The sequence below is a fragment of the Lepidochelys kempii genome, chromosome 8, assembly GCF_965140265.1.
Source record: "Lepidochelys kempii isolate rLepKem1 chromosome 8, rLepKem1.hap2, whole genome shotgun sequence".
NCBI lineage: Eukaryota > Metazoa > Chordata > Testudines > Cheloniidae > Lepidochelys > Lepidochelys kempii.
In genome coordinates, this window is record NC_133263.1 from 7,024,865 (window position 1) to 7,051,360 (window position 26,496).

General features: G+C 50.9%; 1 protein-coding gene across 3 annotated transcripts in view; it reads left to right on the forward strand.

Moving 5' to 3' along the window:
* CAMK2A (calcium/calmodulin dependent protein kinase II alpha) overlaps window positions 1-26,496 on the forward strand; it is a 75,163-nt gene that overhangs the window by 19,142 nt on the left and 29,525 nt on the right. For all 3 annotated transcript variants that reach the window (XM_073355334.1, XM_073355335.1, XM_073355336.1), the window contains exons 3-7: window positions 12,369-12,428; window positions 20,269-20,323; window positions 22,015-22,080; window positions 23,774-23,846; window positions 25,797-25,899. In XM_073355334.1, coding sequence (XP_073211435.1) covers window positions 12,369-12,428; window positions 20,269-20,323; window positions 22,015-22,080; window positions 23,774-23,846; window positions 25,797-25,899 — 357 coding nt within the window. The remainder of the gene's footprint in view (window positions 1-12,368; window positions 12,429-20,268; window positions 20,324-22,014; window positions 22,081-23,773; window positions 23,847-25,796; window positions 25,900-26,496) is intronic.

Below are 26,496 nucleotides of genomic sequence, written 5' to 3' on the forward strand. Positions count from 1 at the left end.
GCCTCTGGGACCAAACACCCCTAGAAGGGAGAGAGGTTAGCTCTCCATGCCCCTTCCGACCCTGCTCCCTGTTGTCGCTATGCCAACCAGGGCCGTCCCTAGCTATTTTGGTGCTCTAGGCAGCCCCCCCGCTGTGGGGGGGCTGTGTGGGGCACCAGGCCTCCACGGGCGGGAGCAGGCTGGTCCCAGGCCGCCGCGGTGGATGGGGGCTGGTCACTTCCTGCGGGAAGTGGAGTGACCTGGCCCCAGCCTGCTCTGCTCTCCTGGCTCCCAGGCTTGGGGGGAGGGGGAAACTGCCCCCCATCATTCGCCGGCGGCGCGGCTGGGAGCCAAAGGAGCGGAGCAGGCTGGGACTGGGTTACTCCATTTATCACGTGGTGAGTGCAGGGTTGGGGCTGGCTGCAGTCTTCAGGGGAGTGGGGACAGGGCTGGGGCGGAGCAGGGGTGGGGAAGGGGCAGGGCAGGAACAGGCAGGGCGGAGCACGGGCAGGGGCATGGGTAAGAGCCAGAGCAAGGGCCGGAGCAGCACGCAACTGCTCAGGGCACCAGGAAATGTGGTGCCCCAAATTTCCTGGTGCCCTACGCAGCTGCCTACTTTGCCTATGGGGTAAGGACAGCCCTGATGCCAACCAAGTCCCAAAGGGGGTGATGGTTTCTGTGAGGGGGACTAGACTGAGATTTCCAAACTATTTCCGAGGGGCCACCAGGCTGGTCTGGCTTTAAGCTAATGACCTCTGGTTGCCCTCCAAACCTCACTTTGTTCCCTGCCGACCTACGAAGACTCCGTTGCAAAAGTCCCCTTCTTCTCCCAATGCAGTGCCATGGCTTTTCCCCCTCCTCCAGTCTTGCTGTAATTCCTGTATCAGATTCATACTCCTTTGTGCTCACCTTCAAAGCTCTCCTGCATCTCCTCTCCCATTTCTTACTGCTCCCCCCCATGGGCCTTCCCCCGCTAACTCTTCCATGTTCCCATCATCTCCTCCCACGCAGACTTCATCGCCTTCTTCAACACTGCCACCCCACCCACCCTGGAACAGCCTAGTGACTTCACTCCCCTTCAGGCACTCCTCTGCTGTGCTTCTTGGCCTGACCTTTCTCCAGTACCCTCCTCTCTGGAGTTCCCCTCTCACAAGCCTCCTGTAGTAGGGTTACTAGAAGTGACACGATGACTCAAATGACTGCAACCCGCCCCCCTGAAGCTTTTAAACGACAAGAAAGTTTTCTCGAGAGCTTTTATTCCCCCCTTTCCCTTGTGTTGCCACCTACCAGTCCCCTCTCCCCGACACCCCCTCTCAAGAGCTGATGATTTCTTTAGTCGAGTTAGCTGCATAAATAAAACTGTAAGCTCCTTGGGGCATGAATTTGGTTTATATTATATCTGCAGAGTGGCATGCATCCCTATGGTTCTCTATACATAATGCAGAACAACAGAGCATGAGCTGGCTATATTTTCATTCCCACTAGGGTCGATGCATGATTCCCATCTGTGGGTTCTTAAAAGCTGAAGGTTTAATCTGCTACCATAGCCTCTGAGAGCTACACCGGTGATGTTCCTTTCACAGACCTCTCTACCAGGGGCCTAGTCTGATGTTCGGTTGTGTATGTACTGAGCTGTGTGTTATAAAGGAAAAGTCTATAATGCGTTGTTGATGGAGCTGGGATGCAGAGGACAAAAGGCATATAGCAAGGGAAGATTTATTGCCAAGCACTTGATCCAAGTGGGAACGCTGTATTATATTTTATAACTGGATGGCATTCACATACTGTAAAGAAAATAGAATTGGTTTTATGTAATGTAATTTGTACTCAAAGTGCTAAACCACTTTATAAAGCAGTGTGTAGGTGCAGTGCATGTGTAGGCAAACACAGCAGCCATTGTGCACTCAGCTATAGCTCGCGCTCAGCCTTGGACACGAGGACTTGTTTGGCTGTGAGAGGGAGTGTTTGCCAGGACACCTAGGTTACCCCCTACTCTTTCCAGCAAGTGCCAAGGGATCATTAACTCCCCCCCTGGACAGCCAGAGGTGGGAAACCTTGGTTCAGTATCCCTTCCAAAGGAGGGCACTGATCTGGTACTACACTGAGATGCCAGCCCGGGGGATGCAGCACTCAGGTCCTGGGCTGGTTAGCAAAGCTCCCTCTCTCTGACTGAGACAACCTCACCAAATCTGAAACCAGGGGCTGGGGGAGTTGCCTTGGTTTGGCCAGGTGCCACCTCAGCCTGGGCAAGGCAATCGAGTTCTGCAGCTGGCAGCAGTGTTCTCCCTCTCCTCAGATGTTTCCCTCTCTCTGAGCTGCCGAAAAAGGGAATTTGTGTTTTCATTTTGGCTGCTGTGTGCACTCAGGCAGCCATTCCTCGCATCAGCTCTGGGCGCAGCATGCACTGTGTTGAACAACGGGAGATGATGGGATGGGAATGCACAGTACTGATCAAGTTGCCTTTGAATTCTTCTTGACTGGCATTTCGGAGGGCATTGTCACCTGTAGCAGAGCCCTCAATCTGTGTGATTTTGAATTAGTCTGAATGAGAGCCCTGAAAATGGGCAAAACTCTCACGTTGTTTCTACCTGGCACCATTATTCATCTCTCTCAAGGTAAAAAGAACCCAACCCCAATCATCTCCTTTCAAATCTTAAAATAGACCAGCATTTCACAGGCTTCCCACACATAGCTCTGCCAATATACCACGATCGCGACCTGAAGCATCACAGCTATTCCAGGCTTGATCTCCCACAAAGTTCTGCCAATGCACCTCTTTCCTAATCTGCAGCACCTCCTAATATTTCCGTCCCAGACCCCCCAGCCCCAGCTCTACCAAGTCTCCTCAGTCTCGACCTACAGCACCCCTGCGACTCCGGACCTGGACTCTCATACAAATCTAGTGGCGTACCTTAATTTGCAGCGCACCATTATAGACCAGGACTGGAGCGTTGCACAGCTCTGCCCATGCCCCTTGTTCCTGACTTGTCAACTTCCACTGCTGCTCCAGTCCTAGGTGGCTTTCCCTGAATTGAGGCCACCAACCAGGTGGAGCTGCTGGTTGGGTTTATGAAATGGACAACCACCCAGTAGGGTCTAGGGGAAACTCACCCGTCTTGTTGTCTCATACAAGCCTCATTTAAAGGAGGTGGAAGGCTAGTGCATTAATTACCCCACCCCCCAACAGAATTTTTATCCTTTGGACAATAAATAAGCAAGCCACTGTCCATCAAGAACAGATGGTAGGATTCTTCTGGAGGGCTGAATGCTTGGCTTTTCCATGCAGATCGAAGTTGGCAGCAGAGAAGCCACCAGCCAGGAAGCATTGCAGATTTCAGGGCTTCCTGAAAGACCAGATTGAATTACTTTCTTTCTCTTCCCTCCTCCCCGCCCACTTTTGTGTCTTCATTGGTTCCCTCTTTGTCCTCTTCTCAGGCTTCTGTTGGTCTACCCCTCCAGCAGTAGCCCAGCATCTTCATCCTTAAATACGCAGAGGAGCCTGCAGCCTTACTCTGCCGGCTGACCTGGATCAAGTCACCAGCATCTTTTGTCAGCCATCCACCCAGCAGAGTCTTGATACTGCTACTATTTCACCAGTGTCTGGAAGCTAGTTTTGATCCTTCCACCAAGACCTCTACCAGGAGCAAAGCGTACCTGGGATAGGTGGAGGAGCCGCATAGCTGCTAACTGTTAGAGCCCCGGGGTCAAGATCAAATGCAATGGGCTGTCTGCCTTCCATGAGGATGAATCATATGATGGATGCGAATCACCCTGGAATACAGGGGGAGGGGAAGGAAAAGGGGATGAGAATTGACGAATGCTCCTCTTCAAAGCCTCCCCACGTTGCTGCTGAGGTACAGAAGGGCGGGGGCAATACCAGAGGCCCAGTATCCCTAGACACTAAGAGTGAGTTGTGTGGGTGTGTGTCTTCAGCCATTGCTTCTTGAGTCAGGAGACGTTTTAGCCCCAAATCTGGCCTCTCTCTCTCTCTCTCTCCACGTCCAAGGGGTGTCCTGATCGGCGGTTTCTGGGCACACAATTCAGGTGAAACCCCCAAGAGCCAATGGCCTTTGAAAGCAATGACTTTGATTTAAATCCAGATCCCCTCCAGCCATACACAGAAATCACTTGCAAAGGTTCCCTGCTCCTTGCCATGTTTCAGTGCCACCGGCTTTTGTTGGGAGTAGGAGGAGGAATTCCCCCTTCCTGGCCTCTGCAGCTCACTTGAAAGCACGGCACCCATGCTGTGCTTAACTGCATTGAAACTCCCTTTGCTTTTCATCTCTCCCGTGCTTCCTTCTCACGCCCGGGCTCAATTCCAGAGCCCTCTCAGCTCCCTGTGTGTCTCTGAACCCAGAGTTCCTACCCAGGGCCAAGCTCGCTGTGTTGGTTAATGCATCACTGTCAGGTGTCGAATGCCACGGTGCTGGATGCACTATAAGAACCTGAACAAACCAGAACAGGAAATCTGCCAATTCTCTGCTACATTCCTGGAGGGTTGTGGCCTGTGAGGGAGGAAGGAAGCAAAGACTGAGCTGTGTGTCTGTTGCATAGGTGTGGGTGCCAGTGGGTGCAAGCAGCAGCCTGGCCAGGAGTGGGTATCTATGCACACGTAGGCTGGGTCTGCGGGGATGCATGTAGGTGAGTGTGGAGACATGCATTCCTCAGTGTACAGGTGTCTCCACACAGCTGTGAGGAGGAGACTTTATGCAGGCTTGCAGGGGTGTGCATGACAAGTGATTTTGTGAGAGTGCACACCTGCAAGCAGGTGTGTGCCTGGGTGTGAAAGGGCACCTGCAGGGCTGTGAGTGCATGCAGGTAGTTGTGTGAGACAGGCAAGTGGCTGGGTGTGTCTCTCTGCTGCTGGTTAGGTGTATGTGGCGGTGTTTCTGTGCAGGTATCTGGAAAGGTGAGTGGGTGCCGTATATTGCGTGTGTGTTCCAGACTGCTTGCTTAGCCTTCCTGAGCTAAACACAGTCTTCCCCACTTGATCTGAACTCTCTGTCCTTCTGCAGCACCTCTGCCCTGAGCATCTCAAAGCCCTTTTAAACCACTAACAAAACAAGCCTCTGGGCACCCTTGGGAGGCAGGTCAGTGGTGGATAGCTGCAGAATGCGAGGCCCAAGGAGGGGAAGTGGCTTGTTCTTCTTGCCTTTTCATTCATCCAAAGGCCACGCGTGTTTTCATCCTGACACTCCTGCAGGTGCGGAGAATGGGGCTAGGTTTGGCTCAGGGAGTATCCAGAGTCGGAAAGCTGCCAGCGCTGGGAGGAGAAGCTTTGAGATGTAGCGTGAGAGGAGCAGCGAAGAGTGAAACCTGGAGAGATGGTGGAACAGAACTCCAAATTCAGATGACGCCGCTGGGGGGCCCTGGAGAAGTTTGACTACCTTTCACAGCCCGCTAGATTTCCTTTTCATGCACCTCACCCTCCAAGGGTGGGATTTTAACAAGACCTGCCTGACTTAGCAGCTCAAGTCGCAATGAAAGTCAATAGGATTTGTGCTCCTACCTCACTTAGGTCCATTTGAAAATCCCAGCCCTAGGTTTCAGCTGGGACAGGGACCATGTCTGTCAAAATCTCCCACCCTTATTCAGGTTGTTCTCAACAGCAGGCAGAAAATATCTATCCTCCTGAGATTTCCAACCTGCGTTTGTGACTCCAAAAGCCCCGTAAGGAGCAGATAAGCATCCAGCACTTGCGGGGTTTATCCAAACTGAACTGTCATTGCGGCTGGCTGTGAGGACCACTTCTTCTCCCTGAGGGGCTGGATGGAGTGAATCACCACTGCTCCCTTTCATGCAGGGGCCAGGCTCCTTGCTAAAACTCCGTATATCACTAATCTTCCCACAGTCTGTCTACCCCATGAATCCCAGGAGCCACTGGAATGTAGCTGGCAAGAATTTGCGGAAACCATTCCCTTCTTATTCTCCAGCCAGGGATTACAACTATGTTAATCGCAAATCCAGATCTGTTCTGTTTTCCTGCAATCAACATCCCAGTGCCGGACTCAAGGACTGAGAGTTAATCTCCCTAATATGCACTTCCTGAAATATTCTCCAGTGTCGGCTGGTCTGGGATTCAGTGCTTGCCATCAACCTGGATGTACTGTCCCAGTGCTAGGCTGCCTTGTGATTTGGGGGCTGATCTCCGTAGAATCCACCCTCTGTCTCCTGACCGCACTGTCCAGCACATGTCGATTTGATTAGCAAAGAATGGGCAACACATACTAGAAGTTGCATCTTTGTCTCCCTCTAGTGAGGGAGGATAAGAGTCCATTACAGCCGACAGCTAATGGAGCTACTCTTTTAGCTACCCTATTATTCACGTAATTGAGATTCTACTTTTAATGCTGAAGATCATCAGTTAAAATCCTGCTACAGGCCCAAGTAAGGTTATTCTAAAACCACCACATTTTAGTCTGAATCTCTTTGGTAAATATCAGAGGAGCCAGTAGCCAAATTCTGAAGTCTTTGCTCCACTTTTAATCAGTTCTCCTTACTCAGTGACTTCACTGGAAGCTTTGCCTGAGTAAGGACAGCAGGATATAGCTTGACAACATCAGAAGCTCAGAAGGCAAATGATAAATTCACTCCCCCAGGCACCTGATGGCTGGTGGTGTCTCATTTCAACAGACACAGCCATTTCTCAGTTATGCACCTCTCGTTTTGATGCTGCATATTTTGTGGTGTGTATAAAAAGATTTTCTGTTATAACTTTGGAGCGCTTTTCTGCGAGTGCCCATCCCAACACATGCACGACTGCAGGATTGGTAGGAAAGGCTGTACTTACTTTCCCCCCGTGCAGGGTCAGTCAAACAGACTGGGGTAAACAGTTCAAGCATCTCAAGGTTTCCACACAATTCCATTAGTGGTGAATAGTTGGACTGAAGGGTTCCTACTGGACTAACAAACCTTTAACCTTTAGGCTACTGGATCAAATGTACCCAGGTTAGTAATAGCTGGACCCTTCGGTGGCTACTATATGTGGACTCAATTGTTGTTTTAGTCCCGTTCCTGGTGGCAAAACAACAGGAGTGCTTGATGCCTTTGGTTACAATGTTAGAGGGAGGCCACGGACTGAATGGGACATGAAGATTTAACTCCCCTTCCCTCCCCCACAGTTGGTCTTTCTGTGCCAAAATTGGGGTGGCCCGGGGGAAATCAGACTGCTGATGTAACTCTTCTGTCCAGTGCCAGCCAGGCTCCAGGGCTGCTGCTTTATCTCCTCTCGCCATCTCGGATCCATTGCACTTGTTTCTCACTATTTATTCTCGGTACCTTTTGTGCTTTAGTTAGCGCCAACTCCCTCCTGGCCGCCTCTGCTGTCAAACGCCTGAGTTGTGACCTTGCAGTCACTTCAATGGTGGCAGACTGTGATGGTACAAATGCAGGACCAGGCAGAAGGAAAAGCTGGGGGTGAGGGAAGAGACATTTATTCTGAATCTCAGAATGACTGGGATGGGCAGGAGCAGGGCTGGGGGTTTTGCTTTGCAAAATCTCATTAGTCAAGTGATCCAAACCTGGTTTGTTTGGGTCTACATCCCATTTATTAATGGCCTCAGAGCTCAGATAAATGGTTCCCATTTTGTCTCACTTCTAATAATGCTTTGCACAGCTGTCTCTCTCAGGATCTCAAAGCACTCTGCAAGCATTAATGAAGTTAGCCCTATGGGGGATAGGGAAGTATTAGCATCTTCATTTCACAGATGGGGAAACTGAGGCACAACAGGTCAAAAGACACAGGAAGACTGGAGGCAGAGCCAGAAAGGTAGCCCAGGTGTCCTGCCTCCCACTCCTGTGCTATCCTCCCTTAGGACCCTAGCTAAGGGAAACATAGAAAATGACCAGTCAAGTCCACTGCTGTTTGCATTAATCATTTCTCCTTTCAAGGGCACTCCATGCCTCCCAAAAGAATTCTTCTCAATAAGCAAGGGCCTTTACCAAAATAATAATGGTACCTAGCTCTTCTATGGTGTTTTTCATCAGTAAATCTGAAAGCACTTTACAAAGGAGGTCAGTATCATATTATCCCCATTTTACAGATGGGGAAACTGAGGCACAGAGCAGTGACATGACTTGGCCAAGGCCACCCAGCAGAAACAGGAACAGAACCCAGCTCTCCTGTGCCCAGTCCCGTGCTCTATCCAATCCCTTTTCCTTTATTCCTGCCTCACTCCCCGCTACCTCCCCATCCCAAAGTACAAACACAGGATCAAAAAACTGAGTGAGAAAGCGCCTGAGCTGTCCCAGCACATTCATCTTCTGCTGGGAGTGTGCGGGAATCCAAGAGGTGAAATCTGTCTCGCTAGTACAGTGTGCATGATGAGATGCCGCCTGGACCCGAGGAAGCATTTGTGTTGTAGCTGGAGGATGTGCTGGGGAAGAGACGGAATTGAGTGTGACCCGTACGCTACTCGCATCAGTGCTGTTGATCTGCTGTTCGGGCATTACAAGGCAGTGAGAGCACAGACTTTGAGAAGTGAAGCTCATGTCACCTGCCAGCTGGAGGAGAGGAACCCAGCCCCCCCTCTGTGCAGCCCTGTGATTGGAGGTGACTCTTGCTCTTTGCAGCCTTTGACTTACACTGTGACGGGTGGAACTGTACCCTCCTGTGAGTTAGCCCGGGGCCTCCATCCTGCTAGGAGAATGCCCCCAGGGCTTCTCCGCCCATGCATGCAGCTTTCTCAGTACTCGGGCACGTGCAGCAGGTCTGGAGCTGAGCAGCTCACAGCAGGGAAAGCAGCTGTGCTTGGTGAATTGCCTTTGGCTGGGAGGAGCCCTCCGGTATGCTAGGGCTTGTTGTGTTCTGCAGGGCTTTGCCACTCCTTTCTTCCTTAAACAAATAAAGGGAGGTGGGAATATTACTGGGGCCCACTGTAGGCCACGTGTCAGAGCAAATTGTGTCCTGTCTGCTTCTTATACCATGCCCGTGATCATGTTATCTGAGCAAAGTGGCATCCCTGCCCAGTCCTTGGCTTTTGCAACGTTCTCCATGTAGCCCATCGCAGGCCCTCTCTTGCCACATGTGCCGGGGAAGTGCTGGCTACTTCCTCCGTGACATGGCGTGGCAGACACCCTCAATGAGTGATGCCTGATAACGGAGAGCCCAGGTGGACAGAGGGAAGAGGAACTAGCTCAGACTGACCCAAACAATAACAGTGTGAACTTCTCTCGCCTGTGTTGTACAGGAGATCAGACAAGGATGACTGTAACGTTTCCCTTTGGCCTTAAAAATCTATGAATCTATGAAAAGCCAGTGGGAATGTGCTTCTCAGGGCAATTCACTGGCTGTGCTGAAAAAGACCATGAAAAAGTTTACTGTGGCTCTGGACTGTACATACAAAAGTATCCCAGGGAGTAGTGTGGATTGTCTCTGTACAGGCCTTCTGTGACTGCACCTGGAATGCTCTGTTCTGCTCTATTCTGTGTAGATTTTTATATTGTGCATATCACCAGAGTATATGAGCCCATTCCTGCAGTGCATTAAGTGATGTGACTATGCATTACTGTCTGGCCACCACATAATTGGAAAGAAGTTGATGAAATGGAGAGATTTTAGGAGTTCGGTAACTCAGCCAGAGGTTACGGGTCTATTACAGGAGTGGGTGGGCAAGGTTCTGTGGCCTGCAACATGCAGGAGGTCAAACTAAATGATCGTGATGGACCCTTCTGGCCTTGAAGTCTTTGAGTCTATGAGTTGAGAGATAAGCAAGAAGTACAAGGGGCCTATGGGGGAGGAATTCTGAGCGAAGACTCCGAGAACTAAACTTGTATAGTTTAGTAAAGCAATGGCTAAAGGGGAGACATATAATAGTCTACAAATATTGGAAGGGTATAAACACCAGGAGCAGAGAGGAATTGGTGAGGATCTTGCATGGGAGTCTGACAGGCAGGATTCACTGAAACTCAAAAGTTAAACTCCAGGGGGTGAACCAGGATGGCAATAGTCATGGCTGAGGTTTGCCCAGCTCTAATAATAACCCTGTTTCTTCTTGCTGCTGCTTAGTGCCTGATACCATGAAATACATTCACAAATGGTTGCTGTGGGAACGTGTCTCTTCCCAGGAAGTCCATTTCATGGACTGAGAAGGCAGTAAAATGCAGAGGAAAAAACACAAAATCACTTCAGAACATCCCAGAACGGAACACAGGAGCCATTTGGATCTGGTTCCCTGTACTGGATTTCAAAGAACTGCAAAGTTCAGGAATAACTGTGAGGCCAGGAATTCCTGAACCAGGTATATTTGAAGTGGTGTTGAGAAGGGAAGAGAAGTTGGGAAAGGGAAGCCGTATGCAGCAGCCTGGGTGGAATGAGATGCTCACTGAACACAGGGTACCTTAACGGGGTGAGATGTTCTCGCGGTGGTTCATGTGTGTCTATGTTAGCGCCTGAGTCATGCTCCTCAACAGTGTTACTGCAGAGCACTATCAGGGCCGAAGGACGCTAGAGGAGAATTAGATTGCAGTTTGTGTCAACATGCACGTGTTGGAGAGAGACTGAAAGAGATGTTGGAGAGATAGGGAGAGGCTGGTCCTGTGCTCACAAGCACACAGCAGTAAATGGTCTGCTGGAGCTTAAGAGTCTGATGTTAATGGCACCTCTGGTGCAGTGTGAGATTGTTGTCCCTGATCTTCTCGTCACATCAAAACACACTCTGTCCGCTAGGGATGGGAGAATGCAGGCTGCCTAATTCTGTACATCTTGCATTCCAAAATTCCACCATATGAGGTTTGTGTTTTTCCTGAGTGAGAGAGAGAGACACACACACACGCACGCACCAGGGGTTATAGGAGAAAAGAAGAAACAAATCCAGTGAAAAGAGGAGCAGAGAATGGGCAGGACAAAAAAACAAAACAAAAAAGAGAGGCTGAAAAAAGAGAGAGGCAGATTGTCTGTCATTTCCCATTATAAGAGCCCATTTTCTGTTGCTTTGTAACTTTGCCAAATTCTAACCATTAGCGCTGACATTTTTGATGGTGTGTGTCTGCCTTAGGCTGATTTTTGGGGGTGGGGGGGCTTCATGGAAATGGTTCAGCCATTTTCAAGAACTAGTTTAGGGGAAAATACATCGCGTTGCCCAGCTTAAAAAGTTCTTACAGCCGTTTAGGTGAAAAGCACTAGCGTCTCCATGCTGTGGAGAGAGGGCTTGAGATTGGACAGAGAGGTCACCCTGATGTCAAGAATGTGCCTTTTGCTGTTATCAAGGGGGAAACTGGCCAAATCGGAACAAGTTATAAACTGTTGCAAAATCTCAGTTTGCACATGCTCAGTAGAGACTTGTTAGAGCTTGGCAGCTAAATTCTCTGAAGATTCTATCTGCCCTGAGCACGCTTCATCCCCACCCAGCTCCTACCTGCTGACCGGACTGCCAGCCCCACAGAGCTACCAAGGATGCACCAGCCTGGGGCTGCAGGACCAAAGCAGGACTTTCCCTGCAATTGCTCCTCTGGGCTGCTGCAGGCTGCTGTGGTGCTGGGCTCCAGAACTGAGAGCAGAGAGTCTCACCTATGCTGGCACCCAGGCAGTGAGGAGGGGAAGGAGGAGGGAGCCTGATTCAAATGCAGGGGGGACAAGAGCTGGATGGGGAGGGAGGCGGGGTCTGGGAGTTGGGTGGGGGCTGGGATGGTCTCAGCAAGGAGACTGGGACTGGAAGCCAGGGTGGGAAATGGCCGGGGGGGGACGGGACTCGGAGCCAGTCTTGGGGGTGGGGTGGGACTTAGATCAGATGAGAAGCTGGGACTGAGACTGGTGAGGATACCAGAACTGGGAATGGAGTGAATGCAAAACTGAGATCTGATGGGGAGCCTGGAATGGGGAAGACTGGGGCTGGCTGGGGAAGGAGAGAGGGACGAGGAACCTGAGGACCTGGGCGGAGATGGGTAACCGTGATGGGTGGACAAGGAGCTCAGTGTGTGAGACTGGGATTAGCTAGGAAAGGAAACTGGGATGAGAAGCCATGGGGAGAGACTGGGGCAAGGAGCCTGGGGCAGAGACAGGCTGGTGGGGACAGAGGCAGAAGGCTATCCATGAGGAGGCATGGTAGGCCCTGTATCTCATTTAAAAGTGATACAGGGTCTTGTGAGGTTAGCCTGGGGGTGTGCTCCTCAAGGATATCCTGGCTGAAATATACATATGTCAGATCCTCTTGGTGTTGAAGAATATCCTCAACCCTGTTCCTAAAGGGTAAAAGTGACTGGTTCCCCCCAACAGCCTCCTAGAATGCCGCTGGGGTCCCCTGCATGGGCAGCATCAAGTCCCACCAGGAGCCTTTGTATTTTCTAGAGCCTGAGAGGAAGTGGAGGCGGGTTTGGCCATAGCCATGTCTCCTGATGAAGGGAACCTGCATGACCTTTCCCTCAACCTTGACTTGTGACTTGTTTCTTTCCAGATCACCAGAAGCTGGAGCGAGAAGCTCGGATCTGCCGTCTTCTGAAGCATCCAAACATAGGTAGGGTCTTTCTCCATGCTGGGGACGTGTGTGTGTGGGGAGCGGGAACCCCTCTGCATTCCTTTCCTTCCAGTCATACCCTGCACCCACCTCCACTTCCCACTGAGAGAGGCTGGACAAGCTGAGGCCTCTGTCGGTATTGAAAGGCGTACCTGAGGGGCAAAAGCCTGTTCTCCTCTCACTCATGCTGTGCCAGTCAGGAATGGCTCCCCTGAGGTCAGTGCAACTGGAGTAGGAGACCTTTGTAAGTGACAAGAGAACAAGGTGCCAAGGGCCTTAATTCCCAGAGGCCAGCAGTTGCTCCCTATGGGACATGAACGTTCAGTGGCTGGCTCGGTGGGGTGACTTCCTCCAATGAGGTCTAAGGGTGTGATCCAAAGTCCACTGAAATCAACGGACAGCTTCCCATTGACTTTGGATTGGGCCCTGTGCATAGCACTTGGCCACATAAGGAGAAGCAGGAGCATGCCATTAAGTGGGCAGTGCTTCCATTTTTACCCCCTCCCCACCTCCCACTGCCCAGGTGCTCCTTTCCTCAGGGCTCTCCAAAGGGAGAGCAGATCCCATCAGGGACCAGCGAAGGGGTGGGGGCTACGGAGGCGGGTGACATGAAACGGGGGGTGGGGGCTTTCCCATCAAACGTCCATCTGATGGTAGCCTCCTTCAGAAAAGCTGTTCCAGGAAAACTCCTGAGCCTCTGGGAAAGACAGAAATAGGCCAGGAGAAGAGAGAGAGAGAGAGGGGGGAAAAACCCAGCCCCAAGCCCTGTCAGTGATGCTGATTCAATCTGTCGCTTTCACCATTCTCCCAGAGCCCAAGCTGATGCTGGCTGTGCCAGAGGAAGATCCCCACTCAGCGGGGAACGTGGTGAGCAAGGCCCGTGGCTCTCAGGGCGGGAGCTAGGGAAAGCCTTCTCTCCCATGGGGACTCTGCCCCCAGGCAGGAGCGTCGGTGGGTTTTTGCACCATGTTGAAAAGGAAATGGCTTGCGACGCCGGGAGCAGGTGCTCCGCAATGGTATCCCCCCCAGAGCGGCCCACCGTGCTGAGATGGAGCCAGCTTCCTTCCAAACTGGGGCTTCCCCCGGCGTGTCTAGCTGCTGCCTGGCTTTCCCTGTCCGGGCCGAGGTGAAGTCGGCCGCTGTCCGGGTGGGGAGGGCCGCTGGAACAAGCCACGCACTGAAGCGTCGGCCACAGAATGCGGAGCGCTGCAAGCCGTGGCCGGTCTGGGTTCGCGCGCTCACCTGTCCGCCCCCTCCCCAGTGCCTCCCAAGGCACCTGTCTGGCAAATCACATCGTCATGCCGTGCTCACCGCAGTTCTGTGGCACACCACGGTGAGGGGGAGACAGTAAGTGGCAGCAGAAAGTCAGTCCCGTGGGTGAGCCCACGCTGACCAGACTCCATCTGCCCTGCGCTGTCTGCTCTGCCTGGAACTGCCCCCCCGCCCCCCCCCCCACACACATGCATACACACACGGTGCCTGCTTCATAAATATTTCAGCTCATAAAGAGCCTGTCAGCTTCAATCTGTCTCAGGCAAATAGCCAGTGCAGCAGCGTCAGGTCGTCTCCGCATCAGCTCGAGTCACAGACCACGCTGGACCAAGCTGTTGCCGTGACAACAGAGGCATTTGCTCCCCCTCGTTCCAGCTGGAACAACGCTCCTGGGCAAAGGGAAGGCAAACGGGAGAGGGATGAGAAGGGGCGTCAGCCAAGCAGTGCGAGAATCTGGGGGGCAGAGCAGAGAGAGGGAGGGAGGGAAAGGTGATGGCCATCGCAGCAATGCTGCCAATTTCCCTGGCATTTCGCTCCTTAACAACTAATCTTTGCCACCCTGGCATCTCCTAAGTGACACAGCCTCCAAATCTCTCCCAGGCTCTCTGGGGCTGGAAATGAGAGAGAGCGCAGCCCCCAGAGGTGGAGGGTGCTGTGCTTTTCCCTGCTCAAAGAAAGGAGTATCGTATGGGAAACCACACTTTTGTTCTTTCTTGTAAAGTCTGCCGGCAAGAGCGCGGTGAACTGTCTGATCCCTGCATAGAGCTTGCAGGACACACAGGCTGCTCTCTCCACTTCCAGGAAAGATGAAAGGTGCAGGACAGAGAAGACAAAGCCATCACAGTTATTACATAGCTGGACTCAGCACCTAATGGAACAGATCAGGGCTCCTGTGTGTAAGTAGTTAGAACAGGTGATTGCCACTAGATTCACTTCCCAGCTTTAGTCACAGAGCAAGTGACCTGTGCTTCTTCATGCCTCCTCACTCCTGACCTGTACAATGGGGATGACAATATCTGCCTCCCTCCCAGGGATGCTGGGAGGCTGGATTCATTAGAGTACTTTGAGGTCCTCCAGTGGCAAGCGCCCGAGGCGTGCAAAGTGTCATTCACGCAATTAATCTGGGGGCAGGGACAAAGTAGGGTTGCCAACTTTGGTTGGATGAATCCCTGAAGATTTCATCACACGACATAATCTTTAATTAAAAATTAGTCTTTAATTCCTGGAGACCCCAGGACAATCCTGGAGGGCTGGCAACCCTAGGACAAAGAGAGCGTTTTCCTGGCCCCTTTGCACAGGACAGACCACAGAGAAAGGGAAGTTTCCCCTTGCCAAAGGTTTGCTACTCTGTCCTGGGCACAGCTAGCCAGCATTCTGCGCTGAGCACCTACCTTCTGGAAACTAAAATGACCCCATGGGCATTTATAAGAAGATGGCCAGGGAATGAGCCTGTCACTGCCAGGCAGGTACAAGTTCATACAGGAAACACAGCATTTCTCCTGCTAATAGATGCAGATTCCCTTATCTCCACAAGCCACTGCCCGGCAGGGGGCAGGCCCGTGAGTCCTCATCTCTGGCCAGTCATCATCTTCATCTTCTCCTCCTCCTCCTCCTCTTCTCTAGTTCAGATCCACGCCCCGTTAGCAGGGGGGGAAAGGTCTGTCAAAAGCTGCCCTGAGACCAGGCATCCCTAGCAGTCCACCCCGACACCTGCAGGGTGCCCACTGCTCAGCGGGGGAGGGGGAGCACCTGCAGGCATGTCGTTTGCTGATGTCAGGGCACGGGAACCTTCCAGTAACAGGCTCCATGTACAGGGATCAGCCCAGTCATGGGAGTAAGAAACAGTCCAAGTCAGAGCACATGGTGCACTCCCCGATGGACAGCAACGGAACTCCGGGAAGCTTCCTCCGATGGGAAACACGAGTGTCCATCACGGCAGCAGGTGACTGCTGCAAAGTGGCAAGGATGGCAAGCAAGTGAACGGGGGAAGGGTGCAAGAGGGAGCTGGTCTGATGCAGCCCTCTCCTCCCCCTCTCGCCAGCACCCCATAGCACAGATAATCAGTAACTGGATGGGCCAATCCGTTGAATCAGCCTCTCAACAGCATAAGCTCGAGCGGCGTAGAGCTGCTGTGCCATATGCTCTCTGGGCCAGGCCCCACTCCCACTGAAGTGAATGGGAGTTTTAGCATTGGCTTCACAGGTCTTCCAGGCCCCCTGCATTTTGAGGGCAGTGTAGGCTGCAGATTGGTCTTCACAAGTCTTGTCTCCTTTTTATTCACCACTCATCCTTGGCGTGCACTCCTGACGCGCACCGCTGGCCTTGGTGCAGGGAGCGCTGGGCTGGAAAGGGTTAACAGAGCAAGATGCTAATGAAACCAATCTGGTTGCTATTTATACCCACAAGGCACTTCTCTCCCCGCCCCTCGCACCCCCACTGTTCACTGCTGCCTGGAAACTTGGGAGCACAGCTTCCCCTGACTGCAGCACAAACAGGCCTAATTACCCACTGATGATCTGGCATGAACTAGAATGCTGCAGACTGGAATTAAAGAGGAGAAAGAAGAATCAATGCCATCAGGAATGCAAGGAAAGCCAGTCTGCAGTGGAGCCCAGTTTCCTGGCAGAAGCCAGAGCCATGGGCTGCGGGACACTACTACCTCTCCAGGGGGGATGCACCGCAGGAGGGACTGGGGCGTTTCCACTGGGTTGGACCATCCCCTCCTGTTTTAATTAGAGATGGATCCAAAGGTCCAACGTTTGAAGCTGTTTAGGTCTAGCATGTTGCTTTGGCCCATTCTAGAGATGGGAACCAGCTGCATGACATGGATCCAGATCTCAGCTTCCCTACTGCTCAGGGGAGTCCAGATTTGAGGGTTTTATCTGACCCATCTCTAATTCTGGTAGATGTTGGAGCTCCTTCGTAAATAACAGGTCAGATCCTCCCCTACCCCTGAATAATTCTAACAGTCCTTAGTCCTCAGGGGCCACACCCATAACGTGCAATTCTTTTGGATCCCACAGGAAAAGAGAGAGGTGGAAAATCCTTTTTGATGAGATGTGGGCCCCTTAGCAGGGTTCTCATTCATTCCCTGTGGCAACTTCTCACGGACATCATCCCCCATGGACACGGCAGACTCTGCAGTTACTGGTGGTGGTCAATATCCAGGCACATAAAGCATTCCCAGGTGGCAAGCTATACAAGTTCGAACCATTGCACACATTGTGGCTAGGGGTGGCCGAGACTAGGATGGAGGCTTGAAGGAGGCTGTGGTATGTAGGTGGGCATGGGAGGCTTTAAGCCTTCATGACCCCCAGCATGGCTGCTGAACATCCCTGAGGGCAAAGCTTTGTGCAGTACTTCCGTAACCAAACCCACAGATTTGGAGCAGTTCGGAGTAGCCTGGGCCTAGGTTTGAGTGACACTGGGTGAATTTCTGGTTTGGGATGGAATCCTGGAGGAACCTGGGGGTTTCAAGTGGCAGTGACCCCCACGCTGAGCAAACCAGGGCAGTGTCAATTGAATTTCACTTTCAGGTTTTGAATTCATTCAGTTCTGAGGCCCTGTGTGAAACTCCAGGCCTCTGTTGCCGTCCAGCCCTCCGGCTGTACAGATCCTTGGCATGGCTCCTGTCACTGATTGTTTCCCCAAGACATGCGTCAAGGATCCTCACAGGAATCGGATACCTTCTTCATGGAACAGGAGGGGATCATAGAATCATAGGACTGGCAGGGATCTTGAGAGGTCATCTAGTCCAGTCCCCTGCACTCATGGCAGAACTAAGTATTATCTAAACCATCCCTGACAGGTGTTTGTCTAACCTGCTCTTAAAAATCTCCAATGATGGAGATTCCACAACCTCCCTAAGCAATTTATTCCAGTGCTTAACCAACCTGACAGTTAGGAAGTCTTTCCTAATGTCAAACCTAAAGTGACCTTGCTGCAATTTAAGCCCATTGCTTCTTGTCCTATCCTCAGAGGCTAAGGGGAACATTTTTTCACTCTCCTCCTTGTAACAACCTTTTATGTACTTGATGTTTCTCTCTTGACCCACGTGGCCATCACAGGAAGACAGAAAAGTCGTAACTAAGCATGAGAATAACTGGATGACTGCAGGTCTCTGAGCATCGGAGGATGAATACATAAACCAGCAATGTGAAAGGGGGAAATACTAATAAATTAGACTAACAGCCATGGCTCAGATCAGCTCCACAAAAGGGACTGTGAGCAAAGACCCACTCAGGCATGACAAGCCTTTTCCTTTCTCTTCATAATTATTAATGAAAATACAACAATAAACCTCCTGGAGGACTCTGCCTCGCAGCAAGACATCAGCATTGGTGGGTCATTGTCTTCCTGGGCAGTGATGATAGTGGTGACTCAAGTCGTCCCTTTGAGAGGAGACTGAAGGTGAAAGGATGTCGAAGCAGGTGACAGCCTTCTTCTGGAGAGAACACAGGCAAAAAACAACAAAGAGAACAAGTAGGTAGTGGCTTCTGAATTGCAGCTCTGTGCAATGAGCATCTAAAGAGCTGGACTAATAAATACATGACTGCAGGCAAAGCGAACCCAATCGCTGTTCCAAGAACCCCCTGACTGTTCTCCATCGGAGGTCTTGGAAGTGACTCTCTACATGCCCTGGGGCACAGGATGGTGTGAGCACTAGTGATGTGACTGTTCATTGGGGATGTCACCTGACTGCCCAAATTGGAGGGTGTCCATTGGGGAGCATGGTCTTGGTGGGTTTGATGACTATGACTGTATACATCTGCACTGGGGCACAAGGTCATTGGAGGAGCTGAGTTGTCTGAGCACTGGTCATGGGAGCATATGCTTTCTTAACTCTAGCAATTCCTTCCTAGCCTTTCTTTATATTGTTTCCATTACAAAATGGTGCTTAAATCCCCTTTTGCTCCAAATTCTACACCCTCCAATGCATGCTCCCCATTCCCAGCAGGACCCTGGTTCACAAGCTGCAATCACCATCAGTCGTTGGATCTGCCTGCTGAGCTTTTCTTCACGTTGGTGTGTTGGGGGTGATATTAACAACTGAACGTTTTACTGAATCTGGAAAATAACACTAGGAATGCAAAGAATCTGCATTCAAAATCAGAGCTGGATATAGCCTTAGGGCGTATTATCTCCCACTATCCCATGAGCCGAGGCCAAATTAGCTGTGATCAAAGTGCGAGTAGCTAAAACTCCACTCAATTTTAACAAGAAATAGGATTTAAAAAAACCCACATTTTTGTATAATTTTTTTCTTTTTACCCCTAGTTTCTAAAGATCATTTTCAAAAGTATTGAGACTTACCTGATTGTACTGAGACCAGGTGACAGACACACAGGCAGAAAGGGTTAAATGTATTGTATGTACAGTCTAAATGTCACTAGAATAAGGTGTAGGATCCTGGGACATAGGGGACTGTGAATCAAAACAACCAGGGCCAAATTACGCTCGTATTTTCACTGGTGCAACTGTATTGGGGTTGCTTCTAATTCTATCTATCTATCTATCTAATCGTCTTATTTCTGTGCCATCTCTATCAACCTAGTATTGGAATGCCAAACTTTGTAACTGAGAGCAGAATTGACCCTCAAGACTCTGAATTAAGGAAGAGGTGAGCCGTTTCTTGACTGCATTCAGTCTGACTAGAGTTCTGCACAGAACAATATTACAAAACAGAGCTTAATTTATAATGCAAGAGGTGCCGGGGCTCAGCCCTGACAAGCCCTGGCACAAATTAAGCACTGCTACAAAAGCATTGTGTCCCTACACATCCTGAATCGTGTGTAGCACTTGGAATGGATTCCTCAGGAACAGCCACTAGCCCAGAGCCCAAGCTCCTGGAAGCAGACAGGAGAGGCTATTCTTTGGACATTACAACAGGGTGCTGCTCTTTCCATTTCAGGTCTCTGGTCAAAGAACAGTACTGGTGAGGAGAGGGGGGATGTTTAATAAGAAAGGGGTCCCATGGCTGCTCCTAGACAACCCCACCATATGGTCCACCTGGGCCCCCCAGGAGAAAGGGAAGTCACAGAGGAAAAACATATTCCCAGCAGCAGAGAAACCCTGTCTGCAAGAATGCTGCCTTGGCAGGGCTCCCTTTGCAGTCCAGCATTCCTCTTGATTAAACCACCCTAATCCTGGGAATTAGAGAAGCGTGTGTGAGTGCGTGTGTGGCTGAAATACTGCTCGATGCCCGAGATAACCAAGCAGCTGCCCAGGGCCTTAGCCAAGGACGAGCACTATGTGCAAACCACAGACAGCTCCTTGTTTTGCAAATGACCTTGAACCCGTGCACCTCCTGGGGCTGGGGGAATCACTGTTGTGTGAGGGACACTGGTAAGGCCGTGAGAGCACCGCTTAGCTGTTGCAATAGTGAGCAGCACGAGGCAGTGGAAGGCTGTCGGAGGAAAACGCTCCGGGTTATGGGACTCCCCTGCTGTTCCTCTGCCATCCCCTGTGGAACTCTTGCTGCTAAAGGGAAACGGGAGCATACGGGAACGAGAGAAGTCTGTGAGTATGAAGGACGTTGTGGTTAACTGTCCTTTTGTCTCCACGGCAGTGAGGCTGCATGACAGCATCTCCGAGGAGGGCCACCACTACCTGATATTTGACCTGTAAGTAATGGTGATCTTTGCGTTTCATCCTCCGCCCCAAGGGCCAGGTTATTCCGCCACCATGCAAAGCCATCGCACCCCTGACTCCTGCCCAGGAGGGACCTCTCTGCGGGGCCTGAAGCCACTGCCACGGAGAGGGGAAGGCACAGAGTAACGGGGCAGGCTGGAGAGGCCCTTTTGTGCCTGCTTCCAGCCGTAGTCGAATTAGCTCTGTCCTATGCAGATCAGCCCTCCAGGCTTCTCAGAGCAACAATTAGCATATTTAATGCAGCCTCCCTAGGGGTCCAGATGCTACCGCTGCTCCCTGCTTGTGTCAGTGACCCTACCTTGTGCAGCAGCTTTGGTTCCTTCCCCTTGGAGACAGAGGAGCTTTGCATCCAAGTAATTGCTAAGAAGCTCTACTTTGCATGGTGCATCCCCTCCACCCCTTGCCCTCCTCTCCCCTGCCTGGTTGCTCTTGGCTGTTCCCCTCCCTTGCAGTCCAGGGAAGGACTGGAACTCTGACGGGTTTGCTGGAAGCAGGGGGCGAGTCCTTTCCAGAGCATGCGGAAAGTGCAGTCCTTTCCAGAGCATGCGGAAAGTGCAGAGCGTAATTTAATGAGAGCTGGAAGGGTATAAAGATCTGGGCCTGTCCAGAAGTGTGTGTGAATGCACAGATTTTAGGGCCAGGTGGGACCATTGTGATCATCTGATCTGATCTCTTCCCAAAGACCCCCTTCACTCTCTGATCCTTCTGGGGTGGGGGACAGGATGGCTCAGATGCCAGCCCCTTCCCGCTCCAAATCAGCAGATCCAAGACAGCCCGTCTGATGGCTGCTTGGTGGCCTCCTCTGAGAAAGGAACTGGTGAGCTCTGTCCAGCTCTGCCAGACTGCTGGGCTCTCGCTGGCCGTTCCAAGTGCCTGGCTGAGAGCTGCGTTGCAATGGGAAACGAACCACCCTCCCACCCTTGCAGACGGCTTGAAAGGACGTAACATCAGGCAAAGAGAGCCCTGGTCTTTGGGAACCCGTTAGCCCTTCAAGGATGGAATGTGCTGCCAGGTTTAAGTGGTGTTATGCTGAAATCGCTGGAACTTCAGGACATCCTGCTAGGTACAGGAGCACAGCAGATGCATGTGGGTTAGATGAGTCTAGTACTTTTGGTGGCATGGAACTGGTTCAATTTCCCAGCACGCTCTCCTCCAGTCACAGGATCCATTTCTCGGATGCTGCTCCCCCCATAGGTGGGAAAGAAGCACTGATCAGCTGGGAGAAATGAATTAGCGGCAGCCATTCCTCCATCTTTCTCTCCCCAGTCCCTCCAAGCTCAAACATATCAGCACAGGTTTCAGAGCAGCAGCTGCGTTAGTCTGTATTTGCAAAAAGAAAAGGAGGACTTGTGGCACCTTAGAGACTAGCACACCGGTTCCTGAACCCAGGATCCACCCTTGGGACAGGGGTTAAAATGGGAAATCAGTTCTCTTCTTGCCTGGAAAAAAAATTACCAGGTGCCTAAGGCCTGTCACCTACCAGTTCCACGCACCCGTTCACCCCCAGCCACACTTGCCCCGGCTCACTCTCTGCTGAGCTGCTTGTCCAGTTGTGTTTCGATTCTTTCCATGGGCCAGATTGCCAGCTGGTATACATCCGCACAGCTCGATGGCATGTAGAGCTTCCCGAGCTGACATTCTCCTTTGTCTGTTTCATTCACAGTGTCACGGGTGGGGAGCTGTTCGAGGACATTGTGGCCAGAGAATACTACAGTGAAGCAGATGCCAGGTGAGGATGGAAACATACCAAATATGATCCTGCAAGGCTTGGCTGCTGTACCCAGACAGGCAATGGAAGGGCAGAGATGCCCAGCCCTCACCAAGAGCTTGAAGTCTGCCTCAGCCAGGGACTCTTGTATTTATTTTATTTACAGTATCAGAACATCAGTTTCCTCCACACTGTATACTGATTTTATAGCAGTGCTCCGAGATCTGCTGCTCTTGCTTTTCGACACGATGTGACACTGCAAGTGGCTTATTCTAGCCAACTCATTTTCCATGCCAAGGGTTCTGTGCGTAACCACACTGCCGATTCTCCAAAGTCAAACCCAGGCCGCTGTAAGTGAATACAGACAGGCATTCCCCTTGCCCCAGATTATAATGTAGTTAGTGTCCGACCTACCTGCCTGACTGGTAGCCGCTGGACTGCCCCGCTCCTCAGTCACCAATGTGTGGGATAAGAGAGGCCAGTAGCATACTGGCATCCCAGTCAAGGAGGTCTGGGTGCCAGTACCTTGTGGAGTCCTAGGAAAATATGGTAGAGATAATTAAATTCTTGACATTTACCAGTTGCAATAGTTATTTTTATGTATTTTAAAGGTGTATTGATGGCATTCATCACTGGTGTATCGGAGCACCTTGCAAATATTAATGAATTAAACCTCAGAGCAGCCCTGAAAGGAAGGGAAACATTAGCTTCATTTTATTCAGGCATGGAAAGATGAGGTGACTTGCTCAAGGCCCCACAGGAACTCTGTGGTAGATCTTTGAATAGAACCCATGTCTCCCGTGCCCTTAACCACCAAACAATCCTTCCTCTCTTTACTGGTGTCTAACCCATCCCAAACACTGGGAATAATACCGAGCTTCAGGTAAACATAGCCATGCAGTAAACTTTCGATTCAAGGCTTCTGCATGAAAACATTCTCTTTATTTCCTTGTTTGGAGCGAGCTTTTTATTGAGTGTTCTGCGTGCACTGAATACGCTTATAACCAATCCACCTATTAATACCCTGCAAAAAATGTAAATCAAGACCTTTCGTTTTGCAGACAAATGCTTTGTGATCAAAGTTATAATCCCCTCTTGGCACCTGGAATTTCTTTTTCTTTCTTTCTCATGCATTCAACAGAGTGTGCGTGATTTAATGAGCTGTATATAACAAATGGATCTGATGAGACCTACAAGCATAAGTCAGGACTAGGGAAATGGGGCTGGAGTTACCATAAGCTTTATGTCTTATGAGTTCTTCTGCTCTGCTTGATATTATCGCACAAACTCAGGCTGGCATCCTGATTTCACCAACTGCCATTATCAAGTTCTCCATGCAGCCACTCACATTGTTTCTATGGGAATTGTTTGGATTGTTTTAGCTCATTACCTCTGACAACCATGAGAGTTCCTAAGGTAACCTGTGTGCTCCTTTTGTATTGTTCACTAAGTCTGGCTGAATGATTCAATGACCCCCAACTGAGAGTTTTATTGGCAATCAGGTTTTGATTGTTCTACCTTTCTCCATGCAGCACTTACGTGGGACTCTGTAGAGCGAGATTCTGAGCCATGCTGTATGGCTGCTAGTGGGAAAAGGGATGGGGAGTGTAGGAAGTGATGAAAAGAGATAAAAGTGAAGGGAAACTCCTAAGGAAGCCCTATCTCTGCCGCTCTCCCAGAGCACAGATGTGACTTGTATGATTTCTCTCTCCAGCCACTGCATTCAGCAGATCCTGGAAGCTGTTCTGCATTGCCACCAGATGGGCGTGGTGCACCGGGACCTAAAGGTAAGAGCTGTGGTGAGACTCCCTACACGTATACATGTAATGGCCAGTGCTTCCAGGATATACATCATAAAGAGAGAGATGGCCCTAGAACCCTTGTGCTGTAACCTTCTCTGCGGAGGTCTGGTGCCCCTGTAACATTGTGAGAAGAATGACTTGTGGGAGCTACCAAAAGCCAAGGATACAAAGCAAAGTCAGGCCTTCAGGAGGCATCACTGACTTCATGACTTTCAAGGGTGAAGGGAACAATGAGGAGGTCCCTTGTCAGGTCAACTTTTCCTTCCAGAAGGATGCAGCTGGTCTGCTTAAAAAAGCCTTTCTCCTGCTCTGGAGGGAGCAAGATCAGCCCCAGAGGAAGACATGGGTAGGTTTGGAGGGAGTGCATCATGATGGCCATTGGTGGGGGCTCCGTGGAGACCTATTCAGTCCCCTGTGGCTGGAAGATGGGTAAGTGACTGTGAAGCTTCAGGTCCCCACCTGGGCCTCCTCAAACCCGTCCTCCAGTTCAGGGGAGAAAAATGACCCATGGTCTCATGTCATCTGAAACAGGAAGTTCTTTAGGGCTTGATTATCCCGGTATAGTCTTGGAGCCCAAAAACCCCAGCTGTCCCATACAGGGAATTCAATTCAGTAACACTGAGCTCCTGCAGCAGAGACCCTCCCTTCCTGCAGGCCAGGAGGGATTTTAAGGCTCTGGCTTAATACATGCTGGTCTATAATGTTCTCTCACTGGAGAGAGCTCTTCTCAGATCGGCCCAGCAGCCTCTCCTGTAAGGGGAAGCTCATCCCACCTCTTCCTCTCAAAATGCCTCCCTAATTCAGGCCCAAATGCTGGAGGAGTGTGACTCCCAAGTCTGAACCAGTGTCGTCTCTCCCTACAAAGACAGCAATAACTCTGGTAGTACCTGGGAATCAATCAGTGCTGTCATCAGTTTGTTCACCCGCACTTTGTCTGGGGATTATTGAGCCAGCTGCCCTGATTCCAGGCTGGCTAATGCAGTCGAAGGAGCAGAACTAGACTATCACTCTCCCTAATAGATGTAATAACATTGCCACTGAAAGGGAGCCCGGAGTCGGGCGCCTCAGCGGAGGTGGAAACCGGATTCATATGTCTTCATCAGCCCTAACATAGGGAGTGATGGAGCCCAAACATCAGCCACCAACCCTATTAATAAGGACATAAGCACTGAGGGCTTTACTGGCCAAGACACCTCTTGTTTCTATGAGAGAAAAAGAGATCAGGGCGAGCTGTCCGTGAGGGAACCTCTGATCTGTAACACATACGATTGTTTCCCCTTCCCTGAAGAAGCAAGGGGCCAAATTCAGCAAGTAGTCCGAAGGAGCCTAAGCTGGTCTAGGTTACTCCTCCTTTCAGCCATGCAGACTTGAATGTTCCACTCCCTCAGACTCTCTTAGACTCACATCCACTTACCACTGGTAACGTAACCTCCCCATCTACACATGACCCCTGAATTTGGCCCAATGAGTCTGTGTAAGGCAATGTAAGCTAGTGTACCTGTAACTCACAGGCCCAGGGCCTGGAAGAGAGGAATGCAGCAGGAAAAGCAACTAACAGGAGGCTGTCAGAAGGTAATGGTGGCAGGCTACCCACTTATTCTAACTTACATCTTCTTCCACCTCCTCCAGGTCTGCTCCCTTCTATGTCACACAGTGGGGCAGAATAGTTTTAAGGGAATCTCATTGTGTCTAGGACTGTCTAAGTATAACACAGCAACCCCCTGGGCTTCTCAGTTAAGTGTCTCCCAGCTGGCGTCTGATGGGGGACAGTCCCATACCCTGAATCCGGACTGGGAGTTCTGCTGGCCATAGCCATTCCCATGGCCAGTCAGAGAGAGCCCTAGGAAAGGGGTCCTGCTTGTGCCCCTGTTGTTTGAATACAGTGTCAGGAGGTTGTTTTTTCTTTTGCTCTCTATCCCTTGCTTCCTCCTGTAGCCAGAGAACCTGCTGCTGGCATCCAAACTGAAGGGAGCTGCGGTCAAGCTGGCAGACTTCGGCCTAGCCATTGAGGTGGAAGCGGATCAGCAGGCTTGGTTTGGTGAGTGGAAATGGTCAGGTGGGGGATTGAGGAGGGATCATTCTGCATTTCCTGTTTCTATGTGTGTGGCTAAACAGCTCCCCTCCCCCCCACTGTCCAGGAATGTTTTATTAATGTCATGAGCAACGCGGGTACCTTGAATATTTATCCCTGAATCTAACCAAAGGGTTAAAAAATTTCCACTGAGCTCCCAAGGCAAAGCCGGGCCAGCAGGGATGGGGGAGGGTGTGGAACCTTGACAACAGCTACATGGCAACTAGTCTCTTGCAAAGCAGCTGTTTTGGCAGCCTTCATGGCTCCAAGGTGAAACCACCCTACTGTGTACTTGGGATAACCCATTTTATTCCATTGGGAAAATACACCCTTGGGTCCCAGAGGTGCACAGGCAAGATATAAGTCAAGTAACTGAATGGGGATTCAATGAATGGATGTGAAGAGCTGGAACTTGAGTCATGGAGCTACTTTAAGGGTATGATGACTCCATGATGGGTACACAGCCAGTGTCCCCTCCGCTGTGCTCCCAGTCCACCGGTGGCTTACACCATGTTGAAGTCGCTGAGTGCCTCTTCGCTGCACTGCTGCAATCCCCATATACTT